General features: G+C 36.7%; 1 protein-coding gene across 6 annotated transcripts in view; it reads left to right on the top strand.

The window, feature by feature from the left end:
• Positions 1-23,476, top strand: part of LOC118901910 (apolipoprotein R-like) — a 30,552-nt gene that overhangs the window by 788 nt on the left and 6,288 nt on the right. Inside the window, exons 2-5 of one of the 6 annotated variants that reach the window (XR_005021495.1) lie at positions 2,635-2,805; positions 3,917-4,092; positions 20,060-20,211; positions 22,628-22,730. Coding sequence is in view for 3 of the 6 variants with exons in the window: in XM_036865717.1 (XP_036721612.1) it covers positions 2,635-2,805; positions 3,917-4,092; positions 4,684-4,821 (485 nt within the window). In the remaining 3 variants the exon portion in view is untranslated. Of the gene's footprint in view, positions 1-2,634; positions 2,806-3,916; positions 4,093-4,683; positions 5,063-20,059; positions 20,260-22,627; positions 23,456-23,476 lie in introns of those variants that run through there. The other 5 variants (XR_005021494.1, XR_005021493.1, XM_036865736.1 and 2 more) reach the window with 5 other exon arrangements.

The raw sequence follows: 23,476 nt of genomic DNA on the forward strand, positions 1-23,476 counted from the left end.
GTAAAAATATGGAGTACTTCATGAATTCTAAACCATTATATAAAAGTAAGGCATGGTTATTGAAATGTAAGAAAAATTTTAGCAATGAATGAGAAGCCAAAGGATTTGAGAGAACTTACCAGAACTGAAGACCTGTCACTATGAAAATTAATTTATTTTTACAGAATTCAGATAGAAATGTCCTCTAAGCAAAGTGATGTTTTACTCTTTTGTTAGCTAACATTTTATCTAGCTAACAAAAGAGAATTAATTTTCATAATAAATTTAAAATATTTATGAATTTGTTCCCTGAAACAGCTGTCATGGCATATAAATGGGAGATTTGGGATAGCTTAGAGGGAAAATTCTGAGCTGAAAATAATGGCTGAATGCTCTTATGTGAGCTAGCTTACTGATTTAGAAATGTGGAAGCCATGTTTTCTTCCTCACTGAGACTGGTAAGGGGGAAAGCATGGGTTAATTAAGGAATATCTATATTTGAAAGATGATTTTTCATATCAGATGCATGAATATTATTGAGGGACAGTACTAATTTAGGTTATAGTATCAGTACAGGATAAAGAACTTTATGCTTGGGAGTTTTCAGTCCTCCAACTTCATCTCTAAGTTCCCCTCTTCTAGAGACTGAGGTAGTAGAGGAAAGCCTTATCAAATTTGTGAAGAAGTCTTTCAATTATTTTTTCATGTTTCTGTTTCCCTTTCCCTTTCTCTTCTGTTCCCTCAAATCTTCCCATTACCCATGGCCCTGACTCTCTGAAATGGCATTTAATGTCTGCCAACTCTGATGTGAATCTCCCTTTCTGATTCTGCCTCCCCTCTCTCACAGTAATGACCTTCTGAGTCCAGAGACTTCACCATTGCCTCAATATCCATCTGCCTCTCACATCTTGTCAACTACTTGCCTTCTATCCGTCCTTCAAGGTTTCTCCAACTTATTCCTGGATGCCTTCCCTGGATACTCCGGTGCTCAGTTCTGTCACCACCTTCTCCTACAGAACTAATTTCCTGTTCTAATCCTCTGGCACAAGTGTGACTAGTGTTGTGGTAGAACTATTTGTATGGTTAAATCTTATATTTTAAAGTACACTGCAAGAAAAGTCCAGTACAGAACTGCATATATGTGCTTACTTATAAAAACTAAGAGCCATTTTTATATTTTTATGGAGGTGCTTAATCTGAGGTTTAAGAAAGGCTGTATGGAAGCTGTTGATTTATACACAGGTGAATTTCTTTTCCTCACAACTAAAACAGAACTTACTTGGAGTTACCGTTACTATGCTTTCTGAACCCCCCAGAGTTGAAGCTTTGGGAGGAGCACAGGTAAGGGAACCTGAGCTGGCTCTTGGCCTCATGGGTATTTAAAGCTTATTCTCTCTTGTTAGTTGTTTGTTTGTTTTTTTTAATTGGTCCTTCATCATCACTGAGGATCGCTAAGTGCAATTTGCAGTTCAGGGTCTGGCTGATCCAGGGATCCACCTCTGATTCTGGTTGTTCATTTCCTATTTCCTATCTCTTAGGTATCATCTGGTGACTTCTAGAGTTATTTTGTTTTTACAGGGGGCTTCCTCCCACCTCAGGAGACCCTTTTGGACTGGCCTGAGGACAATTCCACCATGACTGTCTTTCTCATGCAGCCCATTTCTAATCTACTGGAAGTGCTAATTCAGCCTTGCTTCTGATAATGTCAGGAGTCCAGGCCAACCTCAAAGCAGCAGAGATCTGTCCTTCACTCTCACCTTAGAGCCTTAGAGTGCCTGTCACTAGACAGCCCATCCTTTGCCTTTTAGATTTCTCAGACAGGAGCTGGACACTAGTTCACTGTGACTAATGTCCCCCCAGCCTGAAAGGAGCCACATTAGGTTTCCTCAGTGAGCTCCTGAGGGTCCTTCTCTCAATGTGAAGCACAAATTCTCCCACACATTAACCTCACCTGAGACTGCAGGTGGTGTTCACAGGATATCAAAAGCTTTATAAAAATACTTCCCCAAGTATTATTCTTAAAATAATTTAAATTCCTGACCTGTCTTAAATTCCTGACATTGTCTTTAAGTGAGGGAGGTAAGAGTTTTCTAACTGGTTTCTGAGCTACTTGCTTAATCAAATATGGAGCATTGCTAGACTTTGCAAGTCACAAGGAGAGTATTGTTCTTCAGCCCGAACTTTCATTTTATGGCCTTTAAGCATACACTGATGCCGTAGAAAGTGAAAGTCCAATGATCAGTACCGAGAGCAGGATTCCAGAAAGTGACAGTGGACTTTGTGCTAACACAAACCTGAGTTGAATCCTTAATTTGATTCATGTTACTGGTACTTACTAGCTATGACCTTGTGTAGAATATTTGACTCCTCTAAGGTTGTGTTTCCTTTTCTCTAATGTGGGTCTGATGTTCATACGGCCTCAGAGAGTTAGCATGAGGATTAAATGGTATAACATATATATGATGATTAACACAGTGTCTAGCAAGTGGTTAAGAACTCAATAAATCATTCCTAGTGATTTTGTTAAGTAAATGAAACATACCTCAACAGTATAATTTAATGACTTTGTTCTATAAAATGGGAAGAGTCCATCACTCTGAATAGTTAGTTAAACTCTAGCTCATTCTCTTCTACCCTTCTCTTTTGCTATTCAAGACTGCAACATGTTTCCTAGCATTGCCCATGGATCCTATGAAGATGTGAGTTCAATTTTTTCCTTTACTACTGTGGTGCAGTATAAATGTGATGAAGGATATGTTCTGGTTGGAGAAGAAAAAATCACCTGCAGAAATTCACATTGGTCATCTCTAGTTCCTCAGTGTAAAGGTAACTCCACTTTACTGATGGCCCTTGCTAAGATGGTAGGACCACCATGCAAGTTCTGACAGTATGGTTTCCCCCCAGCAAGAGGCAGCGCTTAGAAATTTGTATGTATGTGTTTATTTATTCATTTCCTGTATTTAATACTTCGATGTGGTACTGTGCTGTTTAAAAAATATGTGCGGTATTAAAAAATATATGTCTCAAAAATATTCTTCTATATTATCTTCCAGAGCTTTGTTGCTTTACCTTTCACATTGATATCCCCAGCCCACTTGGAATTCCTATGGGTTTATGGTGTAAAGTAGGAGTCAAAATTTGTTTTTCTCCAATGAGTAGTCAATGAACCTAGCACCACATAAAATGGGCCGTAGTTTTCACACTGCTCTACAGTACTACCTTTGTCAATATTCAAGAGTTAGAGATAATAATTTTTAATTTAAGAGAATAGTGAGGATTCAGCACAATTTTAGTGAATTCTTGTGAAAGTTAGAATGAGGACTCATGGAAAAATCCCAAACATCCTTGAAGTATCTGATATCTCCATTAGAACCTGGTGCATGTCATCACCTCCTCATAGAGAAGCTGACCTGATATGAGACCAAGATTAGGTGTGCATTTTTTTTTTTCCTTACCACAAGGCTAACAGCAACTCAAGTGTCTAATTTCCCACCATTGTCTCCATTTAATACAGGAAGATACTAAGGGCATAAGAATAGAAATTACATACTTAAGATGCTGAAAAGAGTCAGGTTTTGACATACAGTAGTTTTTAAAACTCAGATTTTAGACCACAATACTTAGGTTTATATCATAATCATGTCACCTAAAAGCTACGCAACCATAGACAAGTCACATAAATTGTCTTTACCTAATTTTTCTCTCCAGCAAAGTGTAGATAATAATAGTGTTTTATGTTGATGATAGCTATACATTAACATTAATATTATTGTTATTAATTTTATTGTTATAATCATACAATAAATGTAGTTAAAGAACAACTCTCAGACTGCAGGCATAATTTATTATCAGTGTTTCTCACCCCCCAGTATTCTTTACTATTGTAAGATCTTATTCTGAGAATCACAAAATGATCAAAATCGTGTTTCCATTACAGCTCTGTGTCTGAAACCAGAGATAAAAGATGGAACTGTGTCTCTGGACCAGGATCAGTATGTTGAGCCTGAAAATGTCACTGTCCAGTGTGACTCTGGCTATAGGGTGGTCGGCTCTCCGAGTATCATCTGCTCAGAGAACAGAACCTGGTACCCAGAAGTGCCCAAGTGTGAGTGGGTAAGTGGCACACACCTTGGGGTATTCTATCACATTGTAAAAATGATAACCTGCTCCAGAGCACTGTCACAGCCAACACTGATGAGAGCTGACTTTTATTGGGACTCATTTCTGAGTTGTTTAAATCAATTTCAGAATCAGCACTTTTACTCTCAAAGCGCATGTTGAGCTCTTAAAGCAAGTTCTAATTCTCTTATTTTATAGCAAGAAAGACCAAGCCCCTAGATAGGAGGGTTCTATAGATCCAGGCCACCCGGCTCCCAGCTCTGCATTGTCTATTACAGTAAGTGCTATGCTTTTGCATAGACATCAGATCCATCCTTTCAGCTGACCCTGAAGAAGTTCCCTGAGTATCTTCTGCAGTGCTGTTCCTTCTCTGCTTAGTTTCATTGCTGCCTTAGAGCAGTGCTGGTCTCGATCTTAGGGCAAATACTTTGCTGAGATGCACAAAGTGTCTTCTGATTTCTTGCATCAGTCCTAAGGAGGGTCTTGATACTCCAATTTTATTGTCATCAATAGGCATCCTGAAGGAATCTTATACCTTCACAGTTTGGAGAGAAGCCTCTCAAACCATCCTTTTATCTCTTTTAGGAAGTTCGCACGGGCTGTGAACAAGTACTCGCAGGCAGGAAACTCATGCAGTGTCTCCCAAGTCCAGAGGATGTAAAAATGGCCCTGGAGGTGTATAAACTGTCCCTGGAGATTGAAAGATTGGAGCTACAGACTTGAAGTCGAGCACCAGTTAAAAATCAGTACATTTATTTCCCCTCTCTTCCTCTTAAAAACAGAGAATTAGGTACATTTCCCTCATTAGCAACTCTACTGGTCCTTAAGTGCTATTATTTACTGAAAAAATACCTGTGTTAGAAGAATCTTTGAAATTTTTGATGCCACTGCTAATGTGGAACTATTGGTGGTTTATATCCTATCTCATTTTAAGCTTCTGCTTCCCTAGATTTGGTGGAATGGAAGAAATAAATAATCACCTGTCAAAAATGCAGTGTCTTTGTTTTCACTTTGATTCCCTTGTAATGAGAAATTAGGGCCCTATATCAATCACTTCCTGATGCTTCTCTAATTAATGCTTCTTTTCTATTTTCATGCTGGAGCCTTGTCTGAGATGTATTTACACTACATCTTCACTTCCTACTCATCCTTCAGTGCCCAGGTCAAATATCACATCTTCCTCCGTCTTCTCCTTTCTCTTTATATTGATTACCAATATTTTCTCTGGAACAACTTCTCAGTTCCTCTTTATATTTAAGGTATATCTGGTTTTGTTTGACATCCCCTCCATCCAATAATAACCAGCTTGGATGCCTTTGAAAGCCTGTGTGCAACCCAAGTATTCTTCTTGAGCATGTCCAAGTCTTCCCATCCAGTGTGATCACTCTTTTCTTTAATACTTCAATTAAAATAGCTTTAGTGTCTCTTTTAGGACAGATTTCCCAGACGCAGACCCTGAGAAGAGAATTTGTGTGCAAGTAATTTATTAAGGAACTTGGAATTTCTCCAAGTTCTCAAAGGAGAAACGGGAAAAGGAGTAGGGTAAGCAGGATGGGACAGGGAAGGCACGTAGTAGGGTGACCAGGCAAAGTCAAAGGAAGGTGGCTTAACCTTGACCCAGAAGGGAACCCTGGACTATAAGTTTGTGTACATTTTGTCCCAATTCCAGGTAAAGGAACTGGGCTTTCATTCTGCTGTACCAGTCAGTTATTGGTGAAGGGACACCCTGTGGGCACATGAGCCCCCAGGGCAGGCAGCTCTCTCTATGTGACTACAAAGCTGACTAGAAGCCTGAGGGGAGCCCTCCCAAAAGAGTGGAAGGTATAACCCTAAGAAACCAGAGTACACAGAAGCCTGCAGAGGAGAGCACAGAATAAAAAGGTCTGAGGGCCTGGGTAGAGCTTTCAATGCTTATCCCACACGTGTTATTCTTATATCTCTGGATATTCTGGGGAGCTTTATAATTTCTTATGGTCACCTCTTCTGCCAGTTTTTTGCCTCCCCAAATGTCATTCTCACTCATGCTTACTTAGCTACTATGGCTGGCCTCTGGTTCTCCACTGCATCTTGATCAATTATAGAGAACATCACCTCTTTTCTTTGATTTCTTCAAAACAGCAGTCACATAAAGTTGCATAGCAGACTTTTACTAACGCTCTCGAGTTAACAGAGGGATGTCTGGCTGGCTGCACAAGACTGGACTTTCACATCGAATGTTACATAACTGTGATCTTAAAAGACCATTGCCTTTCCCTGCCACCAGGAACCTCTTCTAGCTGACTTTCTCAGCATGACCCTGCCAGCCTCCAGGATTTTCTGGTCTGATGTTTTCTCTCCTCAAATCACTCCTTATCACACTTCATCTGTTCTTGCTATCACTGCCCCAGAAACCCATTTCTTTTTACTTTATTAGGAAAAGCATTTTAGCAATCTGTCTTTCCCTAGTTTCAGGGATTTCATATCCAAAAATCCATGAATGTACTCAGACAAACAAAGAACTATCCATTCCAGGTCTGGGCGCCAAGCTGTAGAGAAGATTCAGAGGCATCTCTGAAACCTGAGTCTCATATTTCCTCCCCTGCAAGTCTCCATCCAGGGCAGTGTGGAGACCTTTCCACACTGACGTGAATTATGCCACAATCTTTTCATGTGTTAATTCTAAATTAATTACACATAATTATAATTATAGAAGTAATATATGTGCAGGAAAACAAGAATTCAAACCTTACAGAGGGATTTATAAAAAATAAAAGTAAGATTCTTCCCTCTTCTGCCTCAGTCCTACTCTGTTTTGAGTTTTTCTGCTGATTAGCTTAGTCACTCTGAAGAGAGAATGAATTCACATCACGTGACTTTTTATCTCTAAACATATATTTTGATTTCCTGCTACAAAATTGATCAATCTAGCTCTGACTTTCCCTCTCTTCTCTCTCTCCATTGGTCAGTCTCATTTAATTTTATATATTTTTAGTGATTACTTATCTTTAGGGCTTTAAATAATGTACTTAAACCTCTATTATTTATGCAACTTTATTTTTAATAAAATAAAATATTTTTATATTATTTTATTATTTTATTTTATTTTATTTTATTTATTATATTTTATTTTATTATTTTATTAAAATATTATTTTATTAAATAATTATTATTTTATTTTATTAAAGTAGTACAAGCAAATAATTAAAAAGTCAAATAATCCCCAAAAAACCTTTTAATGAAAACCCTAAGATTCTGATCCACTCAATCCCACCCTTTGGTCTCTTTCCCCAAAAATAACCATTTTCAACTCCTATAGCTCTGTTATGATATTTATCTACATATTTCCAAATAATATTCTTATTATACTTATGTTTATTATTTTTAAACATTATGTATTGACTGATTAAGCAAATCTTGATCTTTGCTAAGCCAAGGTAAGCTTAACAGTGATCTGTGAATATATTGCTTTACAGCTCTTTAATTTTTACGGCATTAATAATTTATCTTGTTTTTTGTTTAGTTTTCTATGTTTCTATTGCTGATTCTTGCTACATGCTCCAAAAGATCTGTCATAGTCTAGCAATCTATTTCCTAATGCTCAGACATGTCAATGCCATTCTAATTTCACATACTTCTCCACCATCACTCCTGGAGATTTCCTTCCCAGGCTCTCTTTTCAGTGATTCTGAAATAAATGGTTTACTTTTAAATCTTAGGTCTTCTCTTTGCTGTTCTCTTTATTACTTTGATTCCAAGTCTTTGCTCTGGTGTATTTCCTCATTTTTGTTGGAACAGATCTTTCAAAAGGTGCCTGGGAAGTAAATTTTTGAGTCCTTACATGTTTTAAAATAACTATTTTTTCTACCCTCATAGTTAATTGGTAGATTGTTTGCATGTAGAAGTTTGTGTTCTCAGAATTTTGAAGGCGTTTCTCCACTGCCATGTGCCTTCCAGTTCTGCTATGGAAGAATCCACGGTATTCCAGTTCTTCTTACAATGTTGTTGATTTTTATTTTCTCTCTCTCTGGGAGATATTAGTATCTTCTCTTTATCCCTGTGGCCTTGCTGTAAGATGTTTTTCATACATTAACTTGGGTACTTGTTGGGAATTTTTGACCTGTAAACACATGACCTTTAGGTCAGGGAAAATTTTTAGAATTTTTTTCTGTTATTTTCTGTTTTCATTTTATTTTGTCTTATCCCCCCACCCCCACCCCAGAACTCCCTTTAGTAAAATATTGTTTTAACCTTTTTTTTTTCTGTCCTACTTCCCATATCTTGTTTTTTGTGGCCTACTTTTGGGAAGATTTTCCTGACTTTGTACTTTAAGATTTTTATTGAAGATTAAAATCTATCACATTTTAATTTCCAGTAACTTGCTCTTGTTCTCTACATGTTCTTTTAATGTATTATTCTGTTCTTTCATCATAGATTCAATATCATTTTTTCTGTCTCTGAAAATACTAATTATAGGTGGAGTTTGGGGGACATTCCTTTCTCTCTATTCATACAAAAGAGTGGGACCCTTAAATATTGATTGATATCTCTGCATGTATGAGTGAGGCTTCTCTACTGGTGAACTTCTTTGTAGCATGGTGGGCAGCAAGAAGGTTTAACTATTTGTATGTTTGTTTTACTTTTAAATGGGACATGTATCTATCGGTCTTTTCTTAGGAGATACTCAATGCCTTCTGAGAAGATTTCTGTAATCCCTTCCTTACTGATTTATCGACCTTAGTCTTTTCTCTTGAGTTTCTAACACTTATATGTACTACTATGTAAAACGAAGAAATGTGTGCTTCTAAGTTTATGTTCAACTTCACTGTCCTTTCCACCTGTCAACCTCTATCAACATACTATTATTTTTATATTGCATCATTTACAGCCCTTTGATGCTATTGAGTATCTCTGACCACTACCCACTGAAGGTAGAACTAACCTCTGTCATATACTGCACTTACCATTTCATTTGTGGGCTTTGTTCACAGTAAGTGTTCAAAAATCATTTCATAAAAGGATGTTTAAATTCCATGAGCTAAGATTTAGTACAAAAGATCAATTTTTAAAACTCTCTGCTGAATGGAATTTCTTCTGTGGTCCCAAGTACAAAAACAAGTGATCTGTTCATTTTCTGGGTTTATCACGAGACCCCAGGGCCATGAAAAGGGCCAAGAATAGCCAAGATAATCTTGAAACAGAAGAAAGGTTGAGAACTAATATTATTAGAGACTTCAAGAAAGATGGATTATAAAGGTGTATTAATTAAGACAGTGGGTGTTGGTGCAAATAGAATCAAGCTGACTAGATCCAGAAAAAATATATATACATACATATATATTTATAAAATTTATATTTACAGTAGTATATTTACCTTAATTGTGCAAAATTTGACTCTTCAGTGTGGTGGGAAGTGATGTCTTTTCAATGAATATTTCCTACGTTAATCATAGAGCTACATGGAAAAATTGTATCTTGACCCTTACCTTACATTTACCAAAAAGAAATCCAAAGTGGATTATAGATCTACATGTGAAAAGTAAAAAAATAAATAAATAACACATGTAAAAGGATATCTTCATGATCTTGAAGTAGGAAGATAACCTTATACACAACAATATAAAAGGCATTATGAAAAAATTTATAAATTGTCTAATATTAAAACAAGCATTTCTGTTTATTTAAAGATACCATTAAGGTTCTCCAAAGAAGGTGTACAAATTGCCAGTAGGCATATGAAAAGATACTCAGCATCATTAGTCTTAGAGAAACGCAAATCAGAACTGCAGTGGCATACTGCTTCCCACCCACTGAGATGACTGTAATTTTTTTAGTAGAAAATTACAAATGTTGGGAAGATGTGGAGCAATTGGAACACTCATACATTGTTGGTAGGAATGTAAAATGTTGTAGTTGTTTGGAAAAAGTTTGACAGTTTCTCAAAAAGTTAGAGCCCCTATGTGATCCAGCAGTTCATTTTCAACCATATACACAAGAGAATTGAAAGCATATCTTCCTATAAACATATGCACATGAATGTGCATAGCAACATTATTCATAATAACCCCAAAGTGAAAACAACTCAACTGATGAATGGATAAGTAAAATGTGGTCTATCCATAAATGGCATACTATTCAGCCATAAAGAGGAATGAAGTATTGACACATGCTACAGTGTGGATGAACCTTGACAACAATATGCTAAGGAAAAGAAGCCAGACACAAAAGACTACATCCTGTATAATTTAATTTATATGAAATGTCAACTCTATAGAGACAAAAAGTAGATTAGTAATTGCCAGGGGATAGGGGAGAGAGGGAATGCAGAGCAACTGCTAAAGGGTAGGGGGTTTCTTTTTGGGGTGTAGAAAATGTTCTGGAATTAGATAGTGATGGTGGTTGCACAACTTTATGAATTGTAGACTTTAAAATGATAAATTTTGTGGTATGTCAATTATATCTCAAAAAAAAGCTACTGAGTTGAACTGAATTTTGTCCTCCTCAAACTCATATGTTCAAATCTGTGGTACTCTAGTACTTCAGAATGTAACTGTATTTGGAGATACGATCTTTTGAAAGGTGATTAAGTTAAAATTAGGTCTTTAGGATGAAAAATCTAATTCAAAAAGATACATGAAACCCAATGTTCGTAGGAGTACTATTTACAATAGTCAAGTCATGGAAACAACCCAAATGCCCATCAACAGATGATTGGTTTAAGAAGATGTGATATATATATATATATATATATATATACACACACACACACACACACACACACACATACACACAATGGAATATTACTCAGCCATAAAAACGGATGAAATGTTGCCATTTGCATCAACATGGATGGACCTAAAGAATATCATACTAAGTGAAATAAGTCAGACAGAGAAAGACAAATATTATTTTATACCACTTATATATGTACTCTAAAATATAATAAACAATCTTATATACAAAACAGAAACAGACTCCCAGACATAGAAAACAAACTTGGTTACCAAAGGGAAAAGGGAGTGGGGAAGGAATAAATTAAGGGTATGTGATTAACAGGTACACATTACTATACATAAAATAGATAAGCAAGAAGGATTTACCATGTAACACAAGGAACAATATTCAATATCTTGTAACAACCTATAATGGAAAAAATCTGAAAAAAAAATAACTGAATCATTTTGCTGTACACCTGAAACTAACACAATATTATAAATAACACTATACTTCAATAAAAAAATGAGGTCATTAGGGTGGGCCCTAATTCAATGTGACTGGTGTCCTTACAAGAAGGGGAGATTTGGACACACAGAGATATCAGACATGGGTGCATGTCTGATAGAGGGATGACCATGTGAAGACACAGCAAGAAGGAGGCCGTCTGCAGGCCAAGGAGACACCTGGAACAGATTTCCCCTCCCAGGCCTCATAAGAAACAGAATGTGCTCGCATTTTGATCTCAGCCTTCCAGTCTCCAAAACTGTGAGAAAATAAATCCCTGCTGTTTAAGCCACTCAATCTGTGATATTTTGTTATGGCAGCACTAATACAGACACCACTAAGGAAATGAAAGGGCAAGCCTCAGGCTGGGAAGTGATATTTGCAATACCTATCTCCAACTAAAGACTCATATCCAAAATATATTTAAAAAACTCTTACAAAACAATAAGAAAAATATAATCAGCCCACCAAAAGAATGAAAAAAAGACCTGAAAGAGCCATCACAAAAAGGGATATCCAGCTGGCCAATGACATATGAAAAGATGATCAACTTCATTAGTCATCAGGGAAATTAAAATGAAAACCCCAGGATGGCAGTGGGGCACGAAGACTGATACAAAATACATATACAGTTCAGTAAAAAAATAAAGAAAACTACAGTGCAATTTCACTACATACCAAGAAGAATTGCTAAAATGACAAAATAGGAAGTGTTAGCAAGAATGTATCGCAAAAAAAAAAAAAAGAATGTATTGCAGCCATGACTCTGAAAAACTGCTGTTGAAAGTGTAAATTTGTCCAACTGCCTTGGAAAATTCTTTGACAGTAACTCCCAAAGCTGAACACATGCCTACTTTCACTCCTGGGTATTAACTCTCAGAAACGCATACATCTGTTCAACAATGGACATGTATTAGAATGTTTGTAGCAGCCCTATCTACAATAGCTCCAAACTGGAAACTACCAAAATGCTTATGTGTAGTAGAGGGGATAAATTAACTGTGATATATCACATGATGAAATATACCACAATGGATTGAATGATTATATGGATGAATTTCAAAACATAAAATATTTAGTGAAAGATGCCAGACACAGAGTAGTAGATACTGCTTCATTTCATTTATGTAATGTACAAAAACAAGCAAAAGAAATCCACAGTGTTCAAAGTCAGAATAGCAATCCCCTTGGAAGGGGGCATGGGGAGGGCTATGAAGGTTTTGGTAATATTTTGTTTCTCCATCTGGATGGTGTGACATGGGTGTAATTCAATGTATGAAAAGTCAACTAGCTCTATACTTAATTGCACTTTTTGGGGTATACTATATTTTAATATAAATTAAATTAAAAATTGGAAAAAGAGTGGATCTTCCATACCCTAGTGATCTGGGGGGGTGTGGGTAATGGTAGGTTTTCCATTTACTTAGAATATTCTTATCAATAATACATTCAGATACAGGAGAAATTGCCATTTTTTCTCACTGTAGAATTCATCTTTCCAATGTCTTTATTGGCTGCCACGTTTTGCCCCTTTACAGCTACACCTGACACCCCCAAGTTTACTGTGGCACCAGTTTTGTGGGACAATGTGAATAAGTCCCAGTAGCCACATGCTTAATCTGTGTTGTTTTGGTTTCCTCTATTGGCTCATTGATTTTTATTGGGGCAGGAAATAATAGTCAGGGTATCAGATTTCATTGTGGTTGCTCTCCAGATTATTCTACTAGACCAGATCCTTGGGAGTTAAGGGCATAGTTATTATGTCCCACTAGTAAGTTCTACCTTCCATTACACATCTCAAAGTTTTAGGTATCTCAAACTATAGATGGTAAATAACCTGGCTTTCACAATATCATACCTCTCCCCTTCATTGTCCCAACTTTTTCCTCACAGAGATTTAGAGATAATATGTGTGGAGACTGTGCATCAACCCCACTGTTACCACTAATCTACTCAGTGATAGTATTTACCGTATTGACAAATGTCAAGAGGAAGCTCAGATTGATGCAAAGATCAGATGCTTGGTTGGGTAAATCAAATCATTTGCTTATATAAAACATACAGAAATACAGAAGGATGTCATCAAGGTCTGGACGTAGGGCAGAGAGATCAGTCACATGTTCCAGGTTAGGCAGAGGTCAAGTTTCCAAACTTCAAAATCATCACAGTGGATTCAGTGTTGAGATGATTTCATCTAAGTGAGTAAGAGTCTCATCAGAACATCTGGAAATTCAGATGTTCCCTTCTGAGCATTGCCTTATAACATTGAAGCAGTACTACACACTGGCTGCTTTTGATAAATGCTGAGCCCACTCATCTGGGCCAGGTGTACCTCATCAATATACAAAATGACTAGAGGTATAAAGACTTAGCCTCCCTGGCTAACACAGCCCACCCCCAATACATTCCTAAACTGGAACAAGGGTTAGTTACTGAGACCTCTCTTGGAATCAAACTAATAGACCATTAGGGCCTATCCTATAATTACTCTCGGCACCTGAGTCATTATATTTTATTAAAATAGTACCATTCTCTCCAAGATTGAAGATCACTGGTTTCTTTACCTCTTCCCTTTCCCTTGCACTCTACATCTAATCAGTCATGTAATTTGGTTGTTTCTTTGGGCTATTTTTTATTTGTTACTCCAATTACAACAATTCTTTGACCTAAAATGGACCTTTGGTCCTTTGCTCTTTTACCTACTATTAATCTCCACCTCCCTTTTGAAAGTCTTTTCAAACAAGTTGTGTTCAAGAAAGATTAAAGAAAGACGGTTGAGGGTCCGTAAAAAGAAATGATTATAGAGATCAACAATAGAATCGAAATATATTTCTAATAACATGTACCACTATCACCCTGGACTGAGACACCATCATTTCTAGTCCAGATTACTCCAATAGGCTTCCACTCTTGTTCCTCCTGGTAGCCATGGAGACCTGTTGGGGTTGTTCCTCTGCTCAAAATCCTTGATTAGTTTCCCTTCACAGACTAAGTCCCAACAGGGCCTACCAAGCCCTACATGATCTAATGCTTTTCTGTGTTCTTCCTTCAGGACTTTAAAGAGGCTGGTATACTGTCTTCTGGCTTCTGTTACTTCTGGTGAGAAGTTAGCAATCATTCAAAGTATTCTCTGTTTGTAAATAATGTTTTTTCCCTAGATGATTTCAAAAACAATTTTTAAAAAATCTTTGGTTTGCAGTTGTTTGAATATAATGTGCCTAGATATGGTTTTCTTCATATTTATCCTGCTTGAGTTTCACTGAACATCTTGAATCTGTAAATATACCTCTTTCCACCAATTTGAGAAATTTGTGATCATTATTTTTCCAAGTAACTTGTCTGCCCCATTTTCCTTTTCTTTCTTTATGAGACTCTAATTACATGTATATTAAATCTTTTCATATTGTTCCATAAACCCCTGCAACTCTATTTTTTTACATATCAATATTTTTTCCCTCTCTTCTTAAGATTGGATAATTTCTATTAATGTATCCTCAAGTTTGTTGACTCTTTCCTCTGTCATTTCCATTCTGCTGTTAAGTTCCTCCAGTAACATTTTTATTTTAAAGATTGTATTTTTGAGTTCTAGAATTTCTTTTGGTGGTTTTATATAGTTTCTGTTTTTCTGCTGAGATTTCTTATGTTTCTATTGATTAATAAACTTCTATTCCTTTACATCCTTGAGCATAGTTACAGTAGCTATTTAAAAATCTTGTTTGCTAATTCCAACATTTGGATAATCTTGAGGATAGTCTATTGACTTTTTTTCCCCTTAAGAATGGTTCAAGTTTTCTAGTTTCTTCATATGTCGAGTAATTTTGGATTGTATCCTGGACATTGTGAATGAATTCTGTTATATTCCCTCCAAAAGACAGGTTCTGTTTGTTTAATTAACTTAGTTGGACTCAAACTGAAAATTCTGTCTTGGATAGCAGCTCAAAACTTAGTTCAGTTCTTTTATCTTTAGCTGGGCTGTTTTCAGTCACTAATAAGTGATTCAGAGATCAGCCAGAGACTGGGGCAGGGTTTACAGAGAGTATGGTCTCCCCCTCTCTCTGGCTTCTTAATTTTTAGCCCTTCATTTTCCAGTGGCTCTTGTTGCCCCAAACTCTGTTTCTGTTTCTCCAGGCCAGAAAGTCAGCTAGTTTTCTATTAAAGTGTTAGCCATCCCCCCCATGCCCTTAACAAATGGAAACTTGTACTATGCTGTTCCTTTCCTCTCATAGTTATTGCTTTCTAGAATGTATTCACTTTGGTTCACTCACTAGTCCCTTTAGGTAGGTGCTCCCTGCCTCCATATCTTGTCCAGAGTTCATAATAGTTATCTGTGGGAGAGTAGAACCATAGAAGCTTACACAGCTATACTGAAAACAGAACTCTACATACTCTTACACATATTCAGTCTTTTAAGTTTACAGGACATGTTGTTATCTCTTTCGGGAAATTTTTCCCCTGGATATTTGCATGGTTTATTCCCATACTTAATTCAAGTCTTCACTCAGGTGTCAATTATTTGGAAAGAACTTCCTTGGACATATTGTTTAATATATGCTGCCCATCCCACCTCACACATTACTATCTACCACTTTACCCTGCATTATCTTATTTTCACAGTACTTCTCTTTCTGACTTTATGTTATACATTAAATTTTATTTTTGTATATATTTATCTTTCTTACTAGACAATAAGCTCTATGAGTATTGAAATTTTTGTTTGCCTTGGATAGTGCTGCAACCTCAGCACCTAGAGGAGTTCTTGGCTCATTGTAGGGGTTCAATACATACTTGTTGAATTAACAGTTCATGCTAAACAGTTAAAAATAAATCTACACACAAATATGCTCAACTGATTTTTGACAAAGGCAAAAGCAAATCAATGGGGAAAATGTAGCCTTTTTGACAAATATTTCTAGAGCAACTGGACATTTATTGGCAAAAAATTAACCTTGATCTAAACCTCACACCTTATATAAAAATTAACTCAAAATGAATCCTGGACTTAAATGTGAAACATAAAATCAAAAGAACTTTTATGAAAAAACACAGGAAAAATATTATGGAATCTAAGACTTAAATGTAATGTGTAAAACTATAACACTTTTAGAAAAAGAAATAGGAGAAAATCTTGGGATATAAGGCTAGGCAAAGATTTTAGGCTTGACACCACATGCCATAAGAGGATATTCATAAAAGGAAAAATTGATAAATCGGACCTCATTAAAATAAAAAACTTTTTCTCTGCAAAATACCATGTGAAGGGAATGAAAGACAAGCTATAGTCTGGGAGAAAATATTTTTAAATCATATATCTGTCTAAAAACAAATGTCTAGATTAAAGAACTCTCCAAACTCAACAGTGAAAAACAATCCAATGAGGAAATGGGCAAAAATCATGAATAAACATCTCACTGAAGATCATCTATAAATGGCAAATAAGCACATGAAAAGATGTTCAACATCATTAGCTATATGGGAAATGCAAATTAAGACCACAAGCTATGACTACACACCTATTAGAATGGCTAAAATAAAAAATAGTGGCAACATCAAATTCTGGCAAGGATGTGGGGACCCTCATTAGGTGAATGGTTGAACACTGTGGTACATCCATACCATGGAATACTACTCAGCAGTTAAAAAGAACAGACTATTGACACATACAAAAACTTGAATGGATGTCAAAGGAATTATGCTGAATGAAAAAAAAACCGAATACCCAAAGATTACATACTATGTCATTCTGTTTATATAACACTTTTAAAGTGACAAAATGTTTGAAATGGAAACCAGATTAGTGGTTTCCAGGGGTGAGAGATGAAGAGATAGCCAGGAGGGAGGTGGGTGTGGTTATAAAAATTCCTTGTGATGATGGAATTTTTCTGTATTTTGACTGTCACAGTGGATGCACAAACCTACATATGTGATAAAACTGTACAGAACTGAATACATTCACACACGGGTATAAAAATGAGAATAAGATGAGTGGGTTGTATCAACATCAATATCACTCATTGATATGAATGAATGAGCTCTTGATTATGTCCTTTCTTGATTGGAGGAGACAGACAGTGCTTCTGCTTTCTAGATCTTAACCCCATTTCCTTACCTTCATCATGTCTACCTAGTTATCTATTTTTCTTTGACAATTATTTACATTATTTAAAAAGTACTAAGTTATAGTGGAAAGCACATATCTGGCTCAGATCTTGGTTCAGCCATTTATTGCTTGTAAATTTTTTGGCAAGTGTTACTTAACATTTTTCAAGAAGGAGATAAAAAAATTATAGGATTGTTGTAAGATTAAATAGAATTGTTTATGGAAAGTGCTTAGAACATAGTAGGTGCTTAATAGATAGAAGGGATAATTCAAAATTGTCTTCTATTGAATGTTTTAAATTGCTTTTTTTTCTAAATAATATTCAGTAGTACCTTGGATTCTCTTTCTAAATTAAAGCAAATTCATGGTGGATTTATTTGCTTTCCTTCCTCTCTGGGAAGGTTGAAATTTGGTTATGTTATGATCAATATTACACCATAATTTACTCAGTTATCTCTGGTGAGAGTCAGCACTTTGGATTTCGAACTCTTACAACAGTCTGCAGCTAAACTTGTTAGGAAGGTCGTTTTCAGGCATTTGCCAAAATTCATTGTCTTCTTTTAATAAACATTGGCATATTTTCAATTATTACTTCCCGTTAAAGATAAAAATTATGCATGTAAACACTTGTCTTTTGCTGCTTTTGTCAGAGATATAAGACAGGACTGGATGTATTTTTTGGCTGACGGAATACATTCTGAATATTCTTAAGGTCTTCAATAATGTTCCTCTTATTTAACCACTTCCAACCACTTCAAAGTCTGGTGCATGCTTTTTCAGCGCTTCAGGCACCACTCTTCCCTCTTCTAATGGATTAGAATGGCACCAAAGGGTGACTCATTAGGTGTCTTAAGTAAATCAAGAATAACAAGAACGAATGTCCCACTCAAATATTGTCTGAGTAATTTTTTCAAGCCCATTCTATATTCCTGATTCTTTTCATGCCTCTCTTTCCCCACTAGGCTTTAGAACTTCAGGAAGGAAACAACTTTCTCCATCAGTTTTTGTTCTGTTTGAGTTTTAATTTCATCCTGCCGTTGGCAGCCTAAACTCATAACCGAAGTCACAACTTTTCCTAATAGGCAGTGCTTCTCAGGAATGGCTTCCTCGCACACTAATTTCCAAACTCCACTGGACTTAATGCTTAGCTTGACCTAACTCAAGTTTTGCTTTGAGAGTTGCTGAAACCTCCCACTCTGAACCAAAGTGCTTTAAAAAAATCCCTTGTTTATCTTTTTACTTGGAAATTAATTATTTACATTTCAAGATAGCAATTTCCCACTCCTGATACCCAGGTAGGGCCCCGTGGGACTCCTGGGCACAAAGCCTTTCTGTGTCCCTCATTTCTTTGATTACAGGAAATGGGCTTCATTCAGCCTCCATGACCTTCCCTGAGTTCCAACGGGCAGATTCAAGCAGTTGTTAATTAGGGAAGGGATGCAAGACCACGGAGAAATGAACAGTCAAGAGAAAAAGTAGTGCAGCCGTGGGGCAAGGTCCTGGTTCCCCATCAATGGATACACACAAAAATACCTTTGAGCTGCTTTGCAGATACTGAAACCTCCTCCAGATGGGAGAAGTTAATGAAAGGTATGCTGCCCACAAGTATGCTGACTCGAGACCAGTTGGAACCTGAAGGTTGATGATCCTGACTCCTACGTACCTCACCAACCAACCCATCAGAAGAATGTCCATGAGCTGATCACGCCCTCTTTGAACCATTACAATAAAACTTCTCACTGTCCTCTCCAAGTTGGGACACATAGTTTTTCAACGCAGGAGCCTGCTGTGTCCCCTTTGCCTGGCAAGCTATCCTTTTCTACTTCACCCAAAACTCTGTCTCCGAGATTCAATTCGGCACCAGTGTATAGAGAAGCTGAGCCTTTGGCATCACTCCTAGCACAAAAAGAAAAGATTAGGGTTACACTTCTAAATACTCTCAGAGTTCCAAAAGTCTACTTGCTCCTGGCATCGGATCTTGATGATAGCATTGTCAACTACAAATCGGCACTTGCCATGGGCACTTGCCATCTACCTCTACAAAGATTAAGTCAGGTGCCACTGCAGCTGCTAACTTTCAACACCCCGTGAAAGGAGTTCAGGATGGAGAGCAGAAATGAGGCACTCTGTGCTCTGGGAAAAACTGGGAGAACAGGTCTTCAGATAGTTAGATATTTTCAGGAGCTGATTTTATGAGCCCAATTCTTGTATCTCCTCATATCTAGAAAAGCACTAAATTCCCTCATGGTGACATCGGCTCCTCGTGAGTAGCAGTAACCCTCACAAGACCTTCTGCAAATATATGTGTTTGATTGCATGTACTCCCTCTTCACCAAAATCACATATATACTGACCTTCCCCTCCACCCCACCTCTTTGGAACAGTTTCTCAGAGCTATCTGAAATGCTGTCTCCCAGGCTACAGTCCTCATTTTACCCCAAATAAAATTTAACTCACAATTCTCACGTTGTGCTTTTTTTTTAAAAAAGTCAGCAGCATTGAGGTTTCTAGTGCGCTTTCACTCAGCCCTAATTCTGCCCTCTTTTTCTCAGTTTCTTCCAAACTCAAAGTTCAATATTGACCTGTATTTTACCCTGGGGTTTTGCTGTTATGCAACTGAAATCCAGTTTTGAGAGTGCGGCTGCTAGTTCACTCTCTTCCTTCCAGATATTTTCAGGTGACATCTGAGATTTTTGAGCTTCGGTTGGTGCACGATTGGTTGTCAACACTTACCATGAGGCCTTTGTCAGGGAGCAAGTCCCCAGTTCTGTACCTCTTTGGGATTCTGACCGTGCTCCTCTGCCCCGCCAGCCTACATGGTGAGTAAAGTAGTTGCTGGTTCTCAGGGCCCCAGGAAAGCAATTAGAGAAGTGCTCAGTTAATGGAGAGAAGGTAGTTTAGACAAATCAATTGCAAATGTACTCATTCCATATTACACAAATGTACTCATTCCTCAGAATGGGAGAAAATATTTGCAAACAAATCAATGGACAAAGGATTAATCTCCAAAATATATAAACAGCTCATGCAGCTCAGTATTAAAAAAAACAAACAACCCAATCCAAAAATGGGCAGAAGACCTAAATAGACATTTCTCCAAAGAGGACATACAGATGGCCAAGAAGCACATGAAAAGCTGCTCAACATCACTAATTATTAGAGAAATGCAAATCAAAACTACAATGAGGTATCACCTCACACCAGTTAGAATGGGTTTCATCAGAAAATCTACAAACAACAAATGCTGGAGAGGGTGTGGAGAAAAGGGAACCCTCTTGAACTGTTGGTGGGAATGTAAACTGATACAGCCACTATGGAGAACAGTATGGAGGTTCCTTAAAAAACTAAAAATAGAATTACCATATGATCCAGCAATCCCACTACTGGGCATATACCCAGAGAAAACCACAATTCAAAAAGACACATGCACCCCAATGTTCACTGCAGCACTATTTACAATAGTCAGGTCATGGAAGCAACCTAAATGCCCATCGACAAACGAATGGCTAAAGAAGTTGTGATACATATATACAATGCAATATTACTCAGCCATAAAAAGGAATGAAATTGGGTCATTTGTTGAGACGTGGATGGATCTAGAGACTGTCATACAGAGTGAAGTAAGTCAGAAAGAGAAAAACCAATATCGTATATTAATGCATATATGTGGAACCTAGAAAAATGGTACAGATGAACCGGTTTGCAGGGCAGACATTGAGACACAGATGTAGAGAACAAACGTATGGACACCAAGGCGGGAAAGCCGCGGGGGGTTGGTGGTGGTGGTGTGATTAATTGGGCGATTGGGAATGACATGTATACACTGATGTGTATAAAATTGATGACTAATAAGAACCTGATGTATAAAAAAATTTTTAAAAGGAATTTTAAAAGTATGATCAAATTGACGTAATTTACACTACTTTGTGGGAGGTATAATAATTTGTTTTATTAATGTTAATATCAATTAACAAATTGCTATATCAATGGTATAATAAATTGTTTATTGACTTCCATTTTATTAATGGAACAATTGAATTCCAAAATATTTTCAAAGCGTTTTATTTTTTTAGCTTATTTATCATTTCATTTTTAATGGAGTAGGTTGTTAATATTTTTATTAAGATATAATTTATATGCAGTAAAAGTCACTTTTTTTACTATACAGTTTTTCAAGATTTGACAAATGCATACAATTATATAACTACCACTACAATCAGAATATAGAACAGTTCCATTACCCCAAAAAGTTCTCCCATGCCCCTTTATAGTCAATCTCTTCCCTCAGCCCCAACCTCTGACAACCACAAATCTGTTTCTTGCCCCTGAAGTTTTGCTTTTTCAGAATGCCATATAAATGGAATCATACAGTATATAGCCTTTGGACTTGGCAGAATGCATTTGGGATTCAACCATACTGTTGTGTGTATCAATAGTTCATTCCTTTTTATTAATGAGTATTATTCTGAATCACAGATTGAAGGGCATTTTGGTTGTTTGGTTGTTTTCAGTTCTTAACAACTGCAAGATTACAAACAAAGCCACCATAAGCATTCACATATTTGAGTCAGGATTCATCGGAGAGATTCAACTTCCAGATTCTAGGATTAATGCCAACAATTTCACAGGTGCTCTTTCCACACAATAAATCAATCCAGCACCTGATCTCAACCTTCCTTGGATACAGGATCTTCCAGGTCTCCAGGAGAGACTTCTTTTACTTCTTGCACAAAACTTCTTAAGATTCATATTAGAGAAAGTCTGGATATCCTTCGTTTTCTCAGTACTTAAGAAATATGAGCAAGTCTGTAATATTTACTCATTGCCTTAGCTATATTTTTTAAAGAAACTTCTTCCTTAGTTGAGGATTTTCGAAGCTTGAGCTTGCCGTTTTTCCTTCGTACATTTGCTATAGTGTGGAGTACGCTCTTGACGTTTAAATGTATGGTCCCAGACAGAGACATTCGTTCTTACTTTGGTTCAGTATATTTTCAATTTCCAGGTAAGATGAAAATTTTACTGTTTCTGAAAATCACATAAATGACAGCTAAGGAGGAGAAAATGTCTACAAAGAATGTTCATGGATAAACTGAGAGATTTTGAAGTCATAGAATAGACTTAGCCTTTTTAGAGGTGACCCCAGCTTTAAGGACAGGCAGTATGAGAAAATCCCAGTTAATAACCCACGTATATCAGGTTCTGGATAGTCACCTCCATAATCCTCATTTCTTTCAGAAAGCATTTACCACGAGTTTCCATTTGGAAAGCAAATTCTCTAGTTCTTTCAACGTATTTAAAATGTCCCCCTTTCAGCAGCATACTTATTGCATCAAAGGAGGTAAGGCATGGTTTTAGTTTTGATGCTAGTTTTATTTTATTGGAGGGTAATGACTACCTATCCTCTATGTATTTGGGAGTGGGGGCTGTGAGGAAGCAGTGGAAAATAGTGAGACCTGTTAATTTTTCCATGAGATCATTTTTCCCTTGACATGCAATTTGATGCTTAACAATTTTTCTGAAAGTCAAAAGGAATACTATGTTCTCTAATTTTCACAGTGCTATAAATAGTCCCTGACAAAGCATAATTGTATAAAAGAGATGACACTTTTTTTTATACATCTTTATTGGAGTATAATTGCTTTACAGTGTTGTGTTAGTTTCTGCTGTACAACAAAGTGAATCAGCTATATGCGTACATATATCCCCATATACCCTTCCTCTTGACAAAGCGTTTTAATACTTTTAGGTTTATTCTATTATTATTACTAGAGAAAGACAAAACAGCTGTTTTGTATGAATTCCTCGGGGTCTGCTCTAGTAAACAGATAATGAATTGTGGGGATGAAATGTACAGCATGGGGAATATAGTCAACAATATTGTAATAACCTTGTATGGTGACAGATGGTAACTAGATTTATCATGGTGAGCATTTTGTAATGTAAAGAAATATGTTGTGCACCTGGACCTAACATAATGTTGAGGTCGATTATCCTTCAATTAAAAAAAAGAGAATGAATTGCAAGTAACTTCACTTTCTTATATATAAATATGAGCTCACAAATGCTTATAATTTCTTAATTTTT

The sequence above is a fragment of the Balaenoptera musculus genome, chromosome 1 (assembly GCF_009873245.2).
Source record: "Balaenoptera musculus isolate JJ_BM4_2016_0621 chromosome 1, mBalMus1.pri.v3, whole genome shotgun sequence".
In the NCBI taxonomy this organism is placed as follows: Eukaryota; Metazoa; Chordata; class Mammalia; order Artiodactyla; family Balaenopteridae; genus Balaenoptera; species Balaenoptera musculus.